The sequence below is a fragment of the Sapajus apella genome, unplaced genomic scaffold, assembly GCF_009761245.1.
Source record: "Sapajus apella isolate SASKATOON/1434 unplaced genomic scaffold, GSC_monkey_1.0 scaffold5, whole genome shotgun sequence".
Taxonomy (NCBI): Eukaryota; Metazoa; Chordata; class Mammalia; order Primates; family Cebidae; genus Sapajus; species Sapajus apella.
In genome coordinates, this window is record NW_022436945.1 from 12,329,267 (window position 1) to 12,348,933 (window position 19,667).

General features: G+C 35.8%; 1 protein-coding gene across 3 annotated transcripts in view; it reads left to right on the plus strand.

Moving 5' to 3' along the window:
* LOC116547511 (cytosolic beta-glucosidase) overlaps positions 1 to 19,667 on the plus strand; it is a 126,819-nt gene that overhangs the window by 32,798 nt on the left and 74,354 nt on the right. For all 3 annotated transcript variants that reach the window (XR_004267077.1, XR_004267079.1, XM_032273457.1), the window contains exon 2: positions 13,495 to 13,722. Coding sequence is in view for 1 of the 3 variants with exons in the window: in XM_032273457.1 (XP_032129348.1) it covers positions 13,495 to 13,722 (228 nt within the window). In the remaining 2 variants the exon portion in view is untranslated. The remainder of the gene's footprint in view (positions 1 to 13,494; positions 13,723 to 19,667) is intronic.

Here is a 19,667-nt window from a genome sequence, read left to right on the forward strand (position 1 = left end):
TATTATTAAGCATCCGTCATGTACACTACTAAGCGTTTTTGCTTTAGTTACTAGAAGCCTATGAAGTAGATATTATCTTCCTATTTTACACACAGACAAGTCATGTAAAAAGTAAGGGGTAGAGACAAGATGCAAACTCATTTATACTTACCTCCAGAGCCTATGCCCTTTTCATAATCCTCTGCAGCCTGGGAAGTCTTTGATATTTGATAAAATATCAGTATTTTACATTTTTGTGGAAATCCCTTCTATGTTCTAATAGGATTTGAATTTCAAACACAATTTTATTTTCCTCCAAATTACTAAAAATAAAACACAGGATCTTATCATTTCTTGCCAAACACATTGCAACACAGCTAACTGGTGTTTGGGTCTCTGTGCCTTCTTTTTCCAACCAGCCGCGCACAGCCAGCGAATTATGCACTTGCTTTCCCTGATGAGAACTCTTACTCATCTTTGAACACCCTGCCTTAAAATGTTTTCTCTTGGGTAAGTATACCTGACTCCCAACAACAGAATTAATTATTGAGTACCTGTCATTAATTTTCCTGCTATTTTTTTTTTTAACACAACTCTTTTTTATTTTTTTGAGACAGAGTCTCACTCTGTCACCCAGGCTGGAGTGCAGTGGCACAATCTCGGCTCACTGCAACTTCTGCCTCCCGAATTCAAATGATTCTTCTGCCTCAGCCTCCTTGAGTAGCTGGGACTACAAGTGCGTGCCACCGCTCCCAGCTAATTTTTTGTATTTTTAGTAGAGACGAGGTTTCACCGTGTTAGCCAGGATGGTCTCAGTTTTCTGACCTCATGATCTGCCCACCTCAGCCTCCCAAAATGCTGGTACAGGCATAAGCCACTGTGCCAAATATAGTCTAATAATTTCTTTATGTAATATCAACTAGATTGTGAGACCCTTGATGGACAGTGGATATGCAATAATTAACTTGTGAAATGTATAAATGTTGAACAAAACATTAATTCATAAAAAAATTTTCATTTTGTTCAAGACTCACCTAAGTTGTAAGTATTAATAGTCTTCAAGGAGGTTAATCAACTGGTATTGATAAGGATAAGACTGTAAGGGTGTCACGTTTTGCTGTTCAGTTATCAGTTATGTGATCACAGGAAATCAACTCAATATTTACATTTCTTCATTTCGTTTAGTACTTATTTGGAATAATCGCAGTGCATTTTCAAAAGGTTGGAATGAGGAAAAAAATGGGATGGCTGAAGTAAGTTGTTGGTATAGTGTGGACAGAAAACTGTGCTCAGTAAATAGTCTTTACTGTGAACAATGAAATTATAAAATTGTTTTTGTTAGATACACTATAGATAAAATAATATTTATAAGGTCTGTATATAATATTAAAAATGATATTCACACACTCACCACATTTCCAGAACCTCCTCCAATATTGTCTCTCTAGCCCTCTGCCCAGTGGTATCCATGAAAATGAATTTTGCAGTTATCAAATTTTTGCTTATGTAGTCTTGCTACATGAGAATGTATAGCTCGATAATTTATTATTTAGTTTGACATACTTTGGGACACTATACAAATGGCAATGTATTATGTGTATTTTTTGCAACTTGCTTTTTCCCTCTCAATATTATATTTGGGAGGTTTATGCACATTGATCTGTATGAGAATTGCTTCATTCTTACTCCTATACAGTCTTTTATTATCTAAATATGCTATAGTTTATTGATTTATTGTCCCAACAAAGGAAATTTGAGTTGTTTTTCAGTGGTTTTCATTTTTCTTCTTCTTTTTCCCTGACGATTGCAATCATGAATATATATGTCTCCTGGTCCATTGTAGAAGCAGGGTATACAATGGTATGTGAATTACTGGGTTTTGGTATATGCGCTTCTTCAATTTTAGTAGATGTTTCCATACTGTTCTCCCACCAGCACCGTATACACATTCCTGCTGAGCAGCAATCTCTCCTATGCTGGATACTGCCCAACTTTTAAATGTGTGCCAATTGTGTAGGTGTAGAATGGTATCTCATTGTGGCTTTCATTTGCATTTTCCAAATTTTTAACACTCTCTTGCCTTTTTAAAGAAATGTTTATGAGCCATGTGTTTTCCCTTCTGCGAAGAAATCGTTCACGTCTTTTATCCATTTTTCTATAGTCTCGTTGGCCTTTTAAAGGGAAATATCCAAATGTAATTGTGAATTTGTCAATTTCTTGCAGTTCTGTAAGTTTTGCTGCATGTATATTGAAACTCTGTTATTTTGTGCATAAACATTGAGGATTGCTAGGGCACTACTCCTATGTGAGTCCTGAATACTGTCACCTCTAATCGTTTGGGTGATTTTTCCACCAAACTCAGATAGTTTCTTCACACATGTGCCTGGATCAGTATTCTTCATGCTCGAGTGCACCCTTCCATGGTCTCCCTCTTTGGAATTCTTTCCTCTTTCGTGCTCTGCCCTGAGAATTCTAGACATCATGGTCTTCCTAGATCCTCAGCTTTGCCTCCTCAGTTTAAGAAGCCTAAAAAAAAAAAAAAAAAGTCTGCCAGACTGGGTTTCTCTTCCCTGCACTATGTTCTGGAAACTTCACAAAGTAACATGATAGAGCAGTTGTAGGGCTCATTTGTTCTCTGGCTGTGGATGATCACTGTTCTTTGTTTTCTGAGGCCACATGTCTTAAATTCACTGAGTCTTATATTTTGTTTGGTTTTCATTTGTTTTAGGTGAGAGAGTAAATCTAGACCCTGTTACTACATCTCAGCTGGGAGAAGAAATTCAGGTCCTTTCTATTGATTTTTAGGAGTTCTTTATGTGTTCTAGATAAAAGTTTATTATTAATCATATATGTTGCGAATACGTCCTCTTACCTGGTACCTTGTATTTTAATTTCCTTAATGATTTCTTTTGGTAAATAGGATTTCTTAATGTAGTTGAATTTATGAGTTCTCCCCCTTTTAAAGATCTTATTATCTAACCTGAGATTACAAAAATATTCTATGTTGTTTTCTAAATGTTTTAGAGTTTTCTTATTTAATCCTCCAGTTTATGTGTAGTAAGGTGGGAATCCAATCTCATTAAAAATATTTAAACCTATTTTCCCAGCACTATTTACTGAAAAATGCCTCTTTACTGACTAGAATGACACCTCTTTTGTATACTGAATTTGTATATATGAATGGTATTATTCTGAGTTCTCTATTAAGTCCATTGATCTATTTATGTAGGTCTATGCCAGTGCCATGCTAAGGTACTTACTATAAATTTATTCAAAATCTTAGTATATTTTAAGACAACTTTTATACATTTTGTTTTCAGAGATTTTAAATACTCTTGGCCCATTTATATTTCATACAAATTTTAAAATTGACTTTCCAATTTCCTTAAAAAAAAACTGTTAGGATGGTTTGAAATAGTGTAGAATCTGTACATCACTATTAGGAGATTCAGAATCTTGATGACATCGAATCTTTCCATTCATAAACATTGTATTCCTTCATCTGTTTAGATATTCTTGAAAGAAAATTTTGCCTTTCTTATCTTTCAATAAAATTTTATAATTTTCGAGATAATGCTTACATTTCATTTATTACATATACATCTAGGTATTTTGCTGCTATTTATATGAATGCTGTTTTAAAACTGTTATTGTGTATAGAATGCATTATTCTTTATTAATTTTATATCAAGCAAGTTTACTGAGTTAAACTCTTATTCTTTTGTTTATAAATTTTATTTTATTTTAAGTTCTGGGGTACATGTACAGAATGTGCAGGTTTGTTACATAAGTAAACATGTGCCATGGTGATTTGCTGCACCTGTCAATCCATCACCTAGGTATTAAGTCCCACATGTATTAGCTATTTTTCCTGATGCTGTGCCTCTCCCCACATTCCCTGCCCCACACAGGCCCTGGTGTGTATTGTTTCCCTCCCTGTGTCTATGATCTCTTTCCTTTTTATGGCTGCATAGTATTCCATGGTGTATAGGTACCATATTTTCTTTATCCAGTCTGTCATTGATGTAAACCCTTATTCCTATAATTCATCCTTACATTTTTTGGAGGTTTTACATAGCTAATCTTACAGTTAACAACTGATCGTTTTGCTTTTTTCCTCTCTAGGGCTTATACTGTTTAGTTAGTTTTATTTCATTGTACCTTTAATTAACAAATCTCATGTAATGTTGAATAGAATTGATTACAGCAGACGTCTCTGACTTTTTCTTGACTTTAAAAAGAATGTTTTTTAACATGTAGGTTTTTTCTAACTATTGGTTACTACAATAGGAGATTGCTTTTATTTCCAATTTACTAACACTTTTATTTATGAATACCTATACAATTTTAACGTTTGTATGAATTAAGATGACCACATGGGTTTTTATCCTTTAATCAGTGTTTAATTACACTAATGAATTTTTTCTTTTTCTTTTTTTTTTTTTTTGAGACGGAGTTTCACTCACGTTACCCAGGCTGGAGTGCAATGGCGCGATCTCGGCTCACCGCAACCGCCGCCTCCTGGGTTCAGGCAACTCTCCTGCCTCAGTCTCCTAAGTAGCTGGGATTACAGGCACGCACCACCATGCCCAGCTCATTTTTTGTATTTTTAGTAGAGACGGGGTTTCACCATGTTGACCAGGATGGTCTCGATCTCTTGACCTCATGAGCCACCCGCCTCGGCATCCCAAAGTGCTGGGATTACAGGCTTGAGCCACCGCGCCCGACCCACTAATGAATTTTCTAATGATAAACTAGTCTTGCACAGTGACAATAAATCAGATTTGTAAAACTTCTTTTTAATATCTGTTCAATTTGGCAACCCATTATTTTATTTGGCATGTTTGCAACTCTGTTCATGAGTGAGATTGGCTTACAATTTTTCCTTTATTGTAGTACCATTTTCTGGTTTGGTATCAAGTTTATACCAGTCATGTAAAATGAAGAGATTATTTTTTTTTTAATTTTTTATTTTCTGGGAGATTTTGCACAAGAGTAAAATTTTTTGTTTCATTTTATAAATGTTTGATGGAACTCAGTTGTAAATTCAACTGGTCTGGTGTTTTCTTTGTGGAAGATTTTACTATCAATAGTAACTACTGATTTAATTTCTTAAATTGTCAAAAAAATTTTAAGTTTCTCATTTCTATTTGAGCCAATCTTGATAAGTTATAATTTTCTAGAATTTATCTAACTTTTCAAATGTGTTTTATAAAGTTTGTAAAAAACATTGATGCCGTCAGTTTAATCTCTGCAGCTTCTTTAGCTATGTTGCCGTTTTTATTTCTAACACTTATTTCTACCTCCTCATTTAAAAAAATACACACCTCAGAGGACTTCTTATTTTCTTAGATGTTTGTAAAAAACATCTTTTGCTTCTGTTAATCTCTATTCTGGGTTTTTTTCTGATTATTTCTTAATCTTACATTAGTTTTTCTCTTACTGTCTCTTAGTTTCTCCTTCTGTTTTTTTTTTTTTTTTTTTTTTTTTTGACCATCTTTCTCTTCCTTCTTTTATTTTTCTGTTTACTCCTTCTCCTTTAAGCGATTAGCTCAGTAACTTTGAGGTTTGCTTCTTTTCTAATACATACATTAAGGCTATCTATTTTTTAAGTCTTTCTATTTAAGTATCACTTAAACCAGATGACACAATGTTTTAATATTTTGTGTTATTTAGTTTTTATTATTGTTTGGTTACTGCTATTATTTATTCCTTCTTTTTCTCTTAAGTTCTTCATATGTGGATTTCCATATTTCTGAACTTTTGAACTAACTTAATTGGTCTGAATGAAGAGTTTATTTATGAAACAATTTGTGTACAAGTTTCATAGTGTTTTTTTGTCTGCTTGAAAATTATGTATTCTTCAATTATGGTGTTTATTATTTTGCAATGTTATGTATATCAATTAAATCAAGTCTGCTAATATCTGACTCTAGAACGAGACTGTCTCAAAAAAAAAAAAAATCTCAGCTTTAGCATTTACTAATCTGGGCAAGTTACTTAACCTCTATTTCTGTTTCTTTTTCTAAAAATGGGGATAAGGATGGCGGTCACTTTTTAATGATGTTGTGAGGAGTTAATATATATAAAATGCTAGAATGTAGCCTGGCACAGAAGTAGTTATAGATGTGTTTGGCTCTTCTTTAAAAACTATAAATTTCATTTCTAAGCATGCTTTACTATAAATTTTGACCTAAATACAAAATGTAGCAAAGTAAAATGTTAATATCTTTTTTACTCTTCTTTATAAATGCTAGAGAACACTTTAACTCTGATTTTTTACTGTTTGATTTCTAGGGTTTTTCTTTTTTGCTATAGCATTTTAGTTTTAGTTTAAAAAGGATAACAAACTTGTTATTCTTTTTAATTCTCACAAAATAGAAATTTTATTATTGCTTTATATGTTAACAGTTTGTTTAGATTATTGACAAATTTACTCCTTTTTTTAATTCTGTCTTTTCTAAGGTTTAATTTAAGAATCTTTCTAAATTTATTTTCATGCTCAATTTTATACAATAAAATGACTTAAATAATCAAAAGATTGTTTCTGAAACCATCAGTATCTTGCCCCTTTCATTGTCCCCTTCTCTTTAGGAAAAACTCTTTTGACTCTTTCAATTCATCTTTTTGACACTGACTTCTGTATTTTAAATTAACATACTAGTATTACTAGTTCTTGATGTTTTCCACTGTAGGCATAATCTGTTAACTTCTCATTGCGAAAGATGAGGATTTATCTCTTTGTTAGTTTTATTTCCTCCTACCTTCCTACTTTTACTACTCAGTGCAAGATTCCAACACCATCATCCTCCCAAATAATCATATTTTAATTGTATTTAGATCAGTAGTCAGGTTTTACCTTATTGTAACCAATGAAACTTATTTACACCTGAACCACATAGTATACTATTATTATTTTTATTTTCCAGAACAATATTTTCACACAAAGTTAATATTTGTCTTTTATTTGTTCATTTTGTTTTCTGTGCATTTATTGCTTTTGAAATCTAATATTTTTGTGTTTCTATACATTTTCTCTCATTCTAACATGCTAGATAGCCCTAGTGATTAGTGATGTAAAATCATTCATGTACTAATCAATACTAATCATTAGAGAAATGCAAATCAAAACCACAATAAGACATTGCTTCATATCTAATATGATGACTACTATTAAGAAAAAAAAATTTCAAGTGTCAGCTAGAATGTGGAAAAATGGGAAATCTTGTGTCCTGTTGGTGGGAATGTAAAATGGTGTAGGAACTATCGTGGGTCTCAAAAAAATTAAAAAGAGAATTACCATGTGATTTAGCCATTCCACTTCTGGGTATATACCCCAAAGGTCTGCAAGCAGAGTCTTGAAGAGATATTTGCATAATATGTACATAGCAGCATTATTCAGAATAAACTGGAAATAACCCAGTGTCTATTGTCAAATGGTGGATCAGCAAAATTATGTACATACGTATGATGAAGTTTCACCAAGCCTTAAAAAAGAAGAAAATTCTGAAATGCTACAGCATGAATGAAACTTGAGGATGTTACACTGTGTGACATAAATCAGCTGCGACAAGACAAATACTGCACAATTTCACTTATTTAAGGTATCTAGAGTAGTCAAAACCAGAAAGTAGAATGGTGGTTACTAGGGGCTGGGAGGAGGAAGGAATGCTGAGCAATTGTTTAATTTTTGTAATGTTATAGTTTTGAATATTAAAAAATACTCTAGAGAAAGCATAGTGTTGATGGTTGCCAAACAATATGAATATATTTCATGTCACAAAACTATATACCTAAAAGTGGTTAAGATGATAAATTTTATGTTGTGTATTTTACAACAATTAGAAAAATACTTTTATTGGTTCAAGATGCACATTAAACTGTTTACAGATTGAATGAGGAAGCTTGGGTGGTTTCAGACAAAAAGAGATTGGCAAAATGTTGAAACCTGCTGCAGATGAGTGACAAGTACATGGGTTTCATCCTATTTTACTTTTGCAACCGTTGAAAGTCCCGTGATAATTTATTTTTTAAATAAAACTTATGTAATCGTCAATTTTATGTGTCAACTTTACTGAGCTATGAGATGCCTACAAACTGGTGAAATATTATTTCTAAGTGTGTCCATGAGGGCGTTTCTGAAATAGATTAGCACAGGAATTGGTAGACTGAATAGAGAAGATTACTCTCATCAATGTGGGTGAGCACCATCTAATCAGTTGGTTTGAATAGAACGAAAGGCAAGGAAGGGAAAATTTGCTCTGAACTGGACACTCATGTCTCCCTCTCATTCATTGGCACTGCGGATTCTCAGACTTTCAGATTCAGTTATACCACCAGCTTAACTGCTTTCCTGGTTCTCCAGATTGCAGATAGAAGACTGTGGGACTTCTTGGTTTCCAAAATTGAGTGAGAAAATTACTAAAAAAGAAAAATATATCTATACCTTATTGGTTTTGTTTCTCTGGATTATCCAGACCAATACAATATACTAGATACTCTATTTGTATCATCTTCTCAAGGAAATACCTCACAGCCAGTTACCTGCTCAAACAGACTGGTTACTCCCTGTGTCTGCTGCATAGCTATCACCCTGGAAGTTTCCCTTTGCCATTATACTCCTGTATGAATTTGCTAGGACTGCCAAAACAAAATCCCTTTTGTCTGTGTTCACACATCCCTGATCTCTCTCTCTCTCTCTCTCTCTTTTTCCCTCTTTTTATAAGGACACTAGTCATACTGGATTAGACCCTTACTCTTATAACCTCATTTAACCATCATTACCACATTAAAGACCCTATCTCCAAATCTAATCACATTGGGGGTTAGAGCTTCAATATATAAATTTTGAGAGGTCACAATTTAGTCCATATCTGATATGGTTTGTCTGTGTCCCCATCCAAATTTCACCTTGAACTCTAGTTCCCCTAATACCCACGTGTCATGAGAGGGACGCAGAGGGTGGTAATCGAAACATGGGGGCAGTTATCTCCATGCTGTTTTCAAGATAGTGAGTGAGTTCACCTGTCTTCACTCTGCACTTCTCCTTGATGCTGTCATGTAAGGAAGGGCATGTTTGCTTCCCCTTCTACCACGATTGTGAATTTACTGAAGACTCTCCAGTCCTGAAGAATAGTGAATCAATTAAACCTCTTTCCATTATAAATTACCCAGTCTCAGGTATGTCTTTATTAGCAGCATGAGAATGAAATAATACAATATCACTCAGTAATTCTTTGTCAATTTACTCTCCTGACTTTGTTTCCTGCACCCTAGATCTTTATCTTTCTTGATTTACATCATTGTTGTAGTAAAATTTATCCTCCAGTAATATCCAAAGGAAGAAAAGTTTTTGAGAGCTTATATATCTGAAAATATATTTTTCCCATTCTCATACTTAATGGTTTGATAGCTGAACTGTGGTTACAAATAATAAGGAGTAATTTCCCCTCTCCACCCAAGGTTGAATCAAGCTAAGTTTTTTGTTCTCTCTTTCTGCAAGTTGAGTTTGCCTCTCATTTTTTCTTGCACAGGATATAAAGTCCTTGCATACCAGCTTTTTGTAACTTTTCATCTTTGGTGCATCTTAGACTTTGTTTTTCCCTTGTTCCACAAGCGATTAAAATAAAAGCTCAGATGGTCTGAACTTGGCAAACACTCCCAGTACAAAAGCCTGTATCCCTACTCACTTATTCCTCTGAATTACCCTTTCACTTTATTTTTGGGTCACCTAACCTCCTGCTAAATTAACAAATCATTAAAAAGTGTATTTTTTATGTTTAATACAACTATAGTAATTGTATGGAAGATGGCTGTGAGTACGCAGTCCACCTGGAAACAGTAGTTTTATTAATCATAAAGGACATCATGCTTTTAGAATGTTGGCATAATTGCAACAGGAGAAAATTTCCAATGAACAAATGAGTTATTAATATCATTCATACAGTAAGATTTATGGTAAAAGTACTAAGAAATATTGGCCTTTATATGATTGTTATCGAATTTCAGTTCTAGTTGTTCATTTCCTTCCTTTCTTCCTTCCCTCTTTCTTTCTTTCTTTCATGGAGTTTTGCTTTTTTTGCCCAGGCTGTACTGCAATGATGCTATCTTGGCTTATCGCAACCTCTGCCTCCCAGGTTCAAACTATTCTCCTGCCTCAGCCTCCCGAGCAGCATGCACCACCACACCCTGCTAATGCTTTTTTTTTTTTTCTTTTTCTTTTTGTATTTTTAGTAGAGACAGGGTTTCTCTGTGTTGGTCAGGCTGGTCTCCGACTCCCGATCTCAGGTGATCCGCCCGCCTCGGCCTCCCGAAGTGCTGGGATTACAGGCGTGAGCCACCAATGGCAGCCTATAATTGTTAATTTTCAATTGGAAGCATTAGTTTTTTTGTAGAAACAAATGTTGTTTGGTTATGCTTTGTCTAGCTGGTACATGTGTAGAATGAGCAAATTCACATTAGTAAATTTTCTGACATTTTGCTAAGTGACATTGACCTCTTAAAATTGTCAAAACTTGTTTTAGTTACCTTATTTGGACCCCTTTCCAAAATGCATACATTATATTTTGTACTTCTTAGCCTGATAAATGAAGTAGCTTGGTCATCGGTTGACTTTTTCTTCATCACTCTGAGTAATTATTACTAAGAGCAGCATGGTCCAGTGGCAGAATCGTAGACTTCTAAGACCTGAATACAAATCGTGGCACTGTTATTTACCAACAGTGTGATCTGAGTCAAGTTGCTTGTAAGTGATGTGGTGAAGCCAGCTTGTGCTGGCTCTCCAGAGCCTATTGAGTTTGTGTGAGCTGATTCTTTAACACAGGCTTTATTAAAGCTTATAGGTAAATAATGTATACCAAAACCAAAGGTAGTAAATACTCCAAATCATTATCATTACTTAACTAATTACTAAATTTCACTGTTTTCTATGCCTTTGAGGCAATTTAGATCTCTGGGATCTGAATAGGAGAAGCACTATAATAAGGTGAGCTGCTAATGCTCATCTTTTCCCAGCTCTGCCTTCAGTGATATCACAGTTGCAGAAATTGGCTGGTGCTAGAAGTCAGTACTTGATTTATTGTTTTGCTAGTTATCTAGACCTTAGAAAGTGATAGGGAGCACGTTAATAATACAGATTAAACTTAAAAGCGTGTCATGTCTGTGGCTGTGACACTGTGAGTAGCACCAAAATTTGAGGAGTTGGTTTCCAGTGTTTGAAAACTATTACCTGATTCAGCAAAGAAGTCCCTCGTGTCACTGGTAAAAAGTGAAGTTCTGGCACATCTTTCGTTTGCTTTTCCTTCTGCCTGTGAATAGAAGCAAAAATATTAACCACCAGTCAGATGATAACTACACACATTTGTCAAATTACAACTGTGGGTTGGCAGCTGATATGGTGTGGCTCTGTGTGTCCCCCAAATCTCATCTTGAATTGTAATGCCCATGTGTTGAGGGAGGGACCTGTAATCTCCACACACCCAGGGAGAGAGGTGATTGGATCCTGGGGTGGTTTTCCACGTTGTTCTCGTGGTAGTAAACGAGTTCTCACAAAATTTGATGGTTTTATAAGTGTTTGAAAGGAAGTGTTCCTCGCCACTACTTTCTTTTTTGCCATCTTGTGAAGAAGGTGTCTGCTTCCTCTTCTGCTATAATTGTAAATTTCCTGAGGCCTCCCCAGCCATGCAGAACTGTGAGTCAATTAAACCTCCTTTGTTTATAAATTACCCAGTCTCTGGTAGTATCTTTATAGCAGTGTAACAACGGACTAATACAACTACCAATATGACATTGCCAAAAATCTAAAAGAACTTCCTATATTATTTGTAAATTGTGTATTATACATACTTTATATCAGCAAAATTGAGGATAAACATATATACATATAGATCTGTACTTATTTTTAAACGTATAGCCAGTTAAATATATACCAATACAGCACTGCTTAAGCTCTCTGAGATTAAGCATTTTCATTTATTAAATCAATCATTCAAAACTATGAGCACCATACTTTTAAAAATGTTAGTTTTGTGATTGTTCCTATTTCATTCTATGAATACCACGATTCTTTTTCCCCCATTCCTCTAAACCCCATATGTAGACATAACTTGAGAGTCATTGAAATGTGTAAAACTATTTGCTTCTATAATTACATGGCTCCAAAGTAAAATACTTTTTAATATTCATAGCTTTTTGTATAGATATTTAGTATTCTTATAGCAGCCTCTTCTCTTTCCTCATGGCGCTGTCCATGACTTCTTATCATTCCTAATGCCTGAGGTTGGAACTGCAGACCATACCTAATCCTTTTAGATCTGTGCACAAAATATAAGGTATATAGATGCTCAACGAGCATCTGGAGGAAAAGTCCTTTCCTGTAATTGTTTTCATCTACTTTACTCTAGCTGTGCCCTCTTTTCTTACATAGTAATTATGATAAAATACTATATATTAGGCATATAAAAAGGGATTGTGAATAATGTAATAAATAGCCCCTCATATACCTTCTACCTTGTTTAATGAATGAAACATAAGAGATGCATTTGAAGGCCCTGTAGACCCCTCCCTGGTTCCATTTCCTCTTCTTTCTCCTCAATGGTATCCACTCACCTGAATCAACCATTCCCAGGCATGTGATATTTCTACCTCACATGTATATGCTCAGAACATACATGGATTGTTTACATATTTTTAAATATATAAAACATCATAAACATACTGGATATATTCTTTTATTAAATTAATGGACTTTATATTTTAGATCAGTTTTAGGCTTACAGAAAAATTGAGCAGAAAGAGACCTCTTCTCACTCCAGTTCATACTTGGATAAATGCCTTTCCCTGGTTTCTGAAAAAGAAAGGGTCTTTACATTGGCTGTTATGTAAGTTCCCTAAGAACATGAGACATGGCATAGTTCACTCTGGTATCTGCCTGACTTAGTATTGTGCCTGACACATAACATTTATTGAATCAAGGGCAATATGAATAAATGAAATTCAGATAGCAATATCATATCAACAATGGTGGAAACTAGGGCTCCCTCCACTCCAGAGATGGACTGGACTATCACAGCCTCCAGTGTCAGAGAACAGGAGAATAGGGTTTAAATGTCGAGGGCGACACAGAAAGAACCAAGATTCTGTCAGGCATAAGGACAAAGTGTGTCAGTCATGGCCAGGGGGGATGTTTGCAAGGAGGAGATGTTTTCAACTCAGATATTCATAAGCCAGGGCCTGCCTCTGTTTACCAGCTGGGAGATCTTCAGATAATGAACCATGAAAGCCTGCTATGCAGCAGCGCTATGCAATAATTTTTCATTTGCCACCAGTCAGCTTCAGGGATCAAGGACAGCTAAACACATAACCCGCTCATGCATGTTATTTTAAAGGCATATTTTAAAGTTATAAATATGGTACACTGAGTTAATGAGGTATGTTCTTTTGGTGACAAATATTTACATTCCACATATGCCTCTTGATGTCAAGAGTGTAACTGTTTCATTTTCTTCTTTTTCTCAGGAGGCTGGGATGCAGATGGAAAAGGCCCTTGTGTCTGGGACACATTTACTCATCAGGGAGGAGAGAGAGTTTTCAAGAACCAGACTGGCGATGTAGCTTGTGGCAGCTACACTCTGTGGGAGGAAGATTTGAAATGTATCAAACAGCTTGGATTGACTCATTACCGCTTCTCTCTTTCCTGGTCACGTCTGTTACCTGATGGGACGACAGGTTTCATCAACCAGAAAGGCAAGTGTTTCTTAAAAATAGAAGGTTGCAGCTTTAATTCAAGGTTATTGCTGCAGTCTGGCATAATTAATCCAGTATGCTATTCTGCAATGTAGCTTTGAAATTGCAAGTTTTTAGAGTGATTATAGGATAAATTTTTTGAAATGGATTTGCATTGATTCTCACAGTAATATTTTGGTTTCCTTTGACTGTTGAGATGTTTTCTGGGTGGAGATGGGGGGTGGTGAGTGGGAGGGAGGTTAGAATAAGCGTTTTATTATGTAACATGAGTGTTAATCTGAAGGTAAATTTAAAAAATTTGTATTAAACTATTTTAAGTTGTGTAACCCTGTGATGAGTTACGAAAAGTCCTGAAGAACTTGAGATGATTCTAAGCACTTCAATTAGGGCTGAATTAGTGGAGCTAATTAACTAGTATAGGCCCCCTATACTAGTTAGTTCGCTTACTTAAGCCTAAGTTCCAGCTACATCACTTACTATCTGTATGAACATCTCTTGGTCATCTCTCAGTGCCTCAGTTTCCCCATGAATAGAAAAGAATGCTTTAATAGTGACTAATTAAGACAATTGCCGGAAGGTTAAATGAAACAATCTTTGTAAAGTGCTTAACACAGTAGCTAACATTCCATAAGCATTTAGTAAGTGTTAGCTATTATTCTTATTATGCCTTGTAAATAAAAATGCCACTCACTGCTGTATTGAATGCCTGTTATTTATGAGGCATTTTACACCCATTTTCTTTAATCCTTACCAACAGTAAAGAAGGCATAGTGATCATATTTTACAGAAGTGTATGTCCAAATCCACATATTTGGCAAATGGTAGAGCTGGAGTTTAAACCTAAGGTCTAGGTAGCTCACTCCACAAAACATGGTTGGAAAACTATGACCCAAAGGCCAAATGTGGCCTGTCACCTATTTTTGTAAATAAAATTTAATTGAAACATAGCCATGCTTGTTCATTACACATCATCTAAGGTTACTTTTCCACTATAATGGCAGAATTGGGTAGTTAGAGCGGAGGCTATATGGCTTGCAGTCTCAAATGTTTGCTATCTGGTCCTTTACAGGAAAAGTTTGCCAACCCTTGTGCTACAACATATGGCTTCTTAATAAAGATACTTTATTACTACTTTGTCTTGGAAAAGATTTTACACTGTCCATCGGGCTAGGACTAGATGAAGCAAAGAGATGCCTACAGCATACAATTTAAGGAGAGCCTCTTAAATGCAGGATGGCCGATTGCTTGCATGACCTAAGAGAGCACCTGCTTGCCTTGCCATACTTCCCACCCCAAGAACCTTCACTAATACAAAGGCATTGTTCATGAGTAACTTAGGTGATTGTCTATATAGAACAACCCTTGATGACAATTCCCAGATGAGCCTGTGCACTTGAAAAGCTCATTTATTTAAAGTGGGGTAATCTTCGCATGAAATAGAATTGCAACTCATGAACTCACATGCAGCATCAGCCTTAGCGTAGCTTCCCCCAACTAGGGACAGCTCAGGATGTGCAGACCCATTTCTTACTCTAAGACGTTGGCCCATGACCCGTTGCTGCTGATTGAACGTCTACTATTTGCCATGAGTTTTATATTTTACATTGAATGAGATGTAATTTGTTGCTTAGTTTAAAAGTGAACTCATAATCTTCAATCTTTCTAATCCGACTTCGGTATTCTCCCTTCTTTCCCGCACCACCGTACTCCAAACTCCAAAAACCGAAAGTAACCTTTGAATTCTCTCTTGTCTTTTCTTCCTTCCTCTAACGCATTGGTGAGTATAGTCCATTCTAATTACGAATTTTTAACCTATCTTCTAACCGCTCTTTTTGCGCCTGCCCTAGTTTAGGCATTTATCATTCTCGCAGGTCTTGTTGATATATCCTTGATGGATCTATCTTTTTTCCCCCTCTCTGTCCTTTACTTTCTATAAGATGCCATCATAGCAAGTTTTCTAAAGCTTGACCCATATTGTATTGGTTTGGATCATCTCCTGATAAAAATGAGGCAAGATTAAAAAAGTAATTTAGTCACCCAAAGCCTCAATATATAGTCCATTCTTCTTTATATATGATTCCAGGCTCTATTTGACTTAGACTTAATCACCTCCCACTTTGCAGGCTAAAACTCCCCTATGCATATGATCATGCAATATCCCAAACACGTATTGGTACAGGTCTATAATCTTTTATCTGTAAGTATAAGTAACCCACTACTTATTGAACATACTATGCAGTTTTCCACCTTGTAGAAATTTTCTGAAGCTTTTTCTTCTGCCTGGAATGGGCTTTCTTAACTCCAGCTATACCTACTGAAGGCCTGTGCTGCTGTTCAGTTCTAGCACAATTGCCCTCTTCTTTAAAGTCTTTCTCTATTCTAAGCCAGAAAAAATCTCCCTCTCTCTTTTTTTATTCTCATGGCACTTTGCAAAGCTCTTAGAATATTTCTCACCTTCTTCATTGTTAACTGTTACCATATCCCATGTTAGACTATGGGTGCCTTAAGTTGAATTCAATTCAACCAAAGTGTGCTGAATGTCTCTTGTGCCAGGGACTGTGCTAAGTAGTCATAACATGCATATTAGAGAATTCCTGGAATTGCTTACAGTGTAATGGGTAGACAATTCTGCCCTGTTACCCTTGTAATCTAGTCCAGCACCATCCATAGAGGGATACAGTAACAATTACTGAATTCAATTGAATTAGATTAATGAAAATCATAAAAATCACCTTAAGGATAGTAATGCTTACCATTCATTGAGCACAGATTATACGCAGCTCACCATGCAAACATTGCACTTAATTTTGTTGATTTAATGTTCATAACAGCTCTCTGAGTGAGGGGCATCTCTAAACGGAAGGAATAATGCTAACATGGGAGGTAAGGTTAGGCATAAATTTGCCAAGATGACAAATTTAGTTAGGTTCAACCCAGGTTTGTCTGACATAAAAATCTCGTACCTAGTCGAGATCTCTGTCTGGCCAAACCACTTGAATTCTCTGTGCTACAGTTTCCCTGTTGGTTAAATGAAGTAGAGACGCCATGGCACCAAAACTCCTTGCACTCATTCCAGGAGTTGGAGTTTTTGCTGAGCTTCCATTTGGGTAGTAAACAACAACAACAACCAAAAACCCACCAACTTGTAGTATTGGTCCTCAATGCTGTATCTGAAGTTCTAAACGCCAAAGGCTTTTATTATGAAATCTTTCTAAAATGAAATTGGCAGCAAACGCTGACTTGAATTGTTGTGAATATTTAAAATAATCTTGCTTTATTCTATTTGGTGGGAATATTTATCTATTTGCAGAAATATTAAAAGATACTGACTCAGATTCACTGGAGTTGTTAATATTTGGTATATGTTCTGTGTTTCCTTTCTAAAACTCAAAAATTCTGAACTCATATGCCCCTAAGATTTTTAGATAAAAGATTGTGGACCTGTACCCATATATCAACATAGTAAGCTTTGAAAACCAACTTGAGATACTCAGAAGTTTATGGAGGCACATTGTAGATCAGCAGTCCAAGAGCAAAGACACAGAAGCTGCTGGAGAGTGGAGATGGTGGTACTGGAGTCATGGAAGCCGTCTGAATATTGTGGAGAAATTGCTCATGCAGATCTCATGTGGGGATCACATGCCCGTAGCACTGAGCTTTTTGTGTTTGGCCCTAGCATTGGTAAAACCATAGCTGATTAATATTACAGACTTTGCTTTGAACAAGAGGGCACTGGAGGTGCATCCAGGAGGTGGAATTTCAATAAGCAGTTGCTCATTCTTGTGCAGTGATCTGTTGAAGCAGTTGGAATGGTTTTAACTTGGAAAGGCCATCTTTTCTTCCCCCGTTTAAACATTTTCTCAAAAAACATGCAAAGAGTTAGAAAATCCCTGTCGCTGTTCTTCCCAAGGAACCCCTTTTTGTGTTTGACTATCTGTTTCAGAGCTTGATTATAGGACATTTGGAAACTTGTAAAGTTCTATGTCCCCAAACTAGAAGAATATTTTTATGAAGTGGAATTGTTACACAGTCTGTCTCTTTCAAATGTCAGTTTTTCAAGGTTTAACAAGAAAAGATGGAGTTGGCAACTGAAATCACATGTTCCTGCATTTCTCAACTGTTCAAGTACATTTTCATATCTGCCACAAATGTAAATTTCAGGCAATTAGTCGGAAGCCCAAGCACTGGAAATAAAAAAAAAAGAGGGAATATTTATGCAGAATTTCTTGCTCACTTTAAGATTTAAAATATGAGTGCACTTAGCAGGAATGGTTTAAATAAATTAACTAAACAAACATTAATATTGTATTCTGTGTTGGGCACTATAATAGACTGAAAATGGCCCTCCAAAAGTGTTCATGTTCTGATTCTTAGGAATTGCAGGTATATTAGCTTTCATGGTAAAACAAACTTTACAGATGTGATTAAGGGAAGGGCTTTGAGATGAGGAGATTGTTCTGGACTATCTGTGTGGTCCCAGTGTAATTACCTGGGTCCTTAAAAGAGAGAGGTAGAAGGATCAGAATCAGAGAGAAGAGATAAAAAGGATAATGATTAAAGCAGAGGTCGAAGAGAAGAGGTGAGGCTGAGGATGGGAGAAGCCATGAGGGAAGGAATGCAGGTTGCCTCTACTACCTGGAAAAGGTAGAAGGATGGATTCTACCTGAGAGCCTCCAGAAGGAATGCAGCCTTGCTGACATCTTGATTTTAGCCCAGTGAGCAGGACCTCTGGCCCAGGAACCGCAACATAGTGCATTTGTTTTGGTCCTGCCGCTAAGTTTGTGTTAATTTGTTTTTAGCAGCAATAGGAAACTGATACAGGCAGTATGGCAGGAGAACACAGGGCAGTTAAAGAAACTGATGGTGTGAATCTAGAAAGGTGTGAACCAAAGAGAGTTGTAAACTTGATGCATGGTAGGCTGGCGACCAAAGTGAATTCTACGTTACTTTGTTGAAAGAGGATTCTAGATCAAAAAAAATTTTTTAATTTGAGACATCATCTTTGCAAATTCCAGCCACACCCTCTTCTAAGGGAATTCCCTCATATCTTTGTTTCATATAATCCTGCTTGACTCCAGGTCACAGTTGACAGGATAAAGGAAAGACTTTTTTTCCCCTGTGATGTATAATGAACTGTGACCTCATTGAAGAATATAAGCTTGCCCCATTGTTTTCCTCCCTCAAGGATGTTTGGAATCGAGGCACTGAGAGGCTAAAGTTGGTTGGTGGTTCGCTCTGGGGCACAGAAGTAGCTTTGGCAGGTGGGATGGCCATTTTGAGATCAAGACAGATTGGATGTGTAAAGAAAACTGGTCCTTTCTTAAATATATATTTTTGGTTTTATCTCTGCTGCTTGAATCAGAAGGGAAAACTGTTTCTGAAGGAAGAAAAGAAATGGAACAGATGTGTTGAAAGAAACTGGGATGGAAGAGACCAGTTTTCCTTGAGAAGCAAAGATTTTCTCAGCTCCCAGCTTCAATTCTTTTGAGTTCCACTTGCTGTTATTTTCTGTCATTGCGTCCCTGTTCTATTTCTGTCATTTCAAATAATGTCCACTGCATCTACATCTACTACTCAACTGCCCCCAGTGCCATCTTTGTATTTGAGTTCATCTGGTTTATTTTTCTGATATCCAAAAGACCTCTGCCTCAGACATATTTCATATTTTCTAAGATTAAATAAGCAGAAATGGGTTTAATTAAAACAGAGAAGATATTGACTATGAAAGAAAGCTATAAAGTTTTAATCCTTAAAATAATCAATTCTGTTCTAAATACCCAGAAGCAGAATGGGATCCAGATTACATCTCAGTTTCAAAATCCCGAGATTTTGAAACGATCATTTAAAAAATACACATTTATTCAGAGAATTTGTTTATCAGTGACTTACGCCATTCTGAAAAACAAAGCTAAATAACTGTTTGACAAATTTATTCTCATTCAATA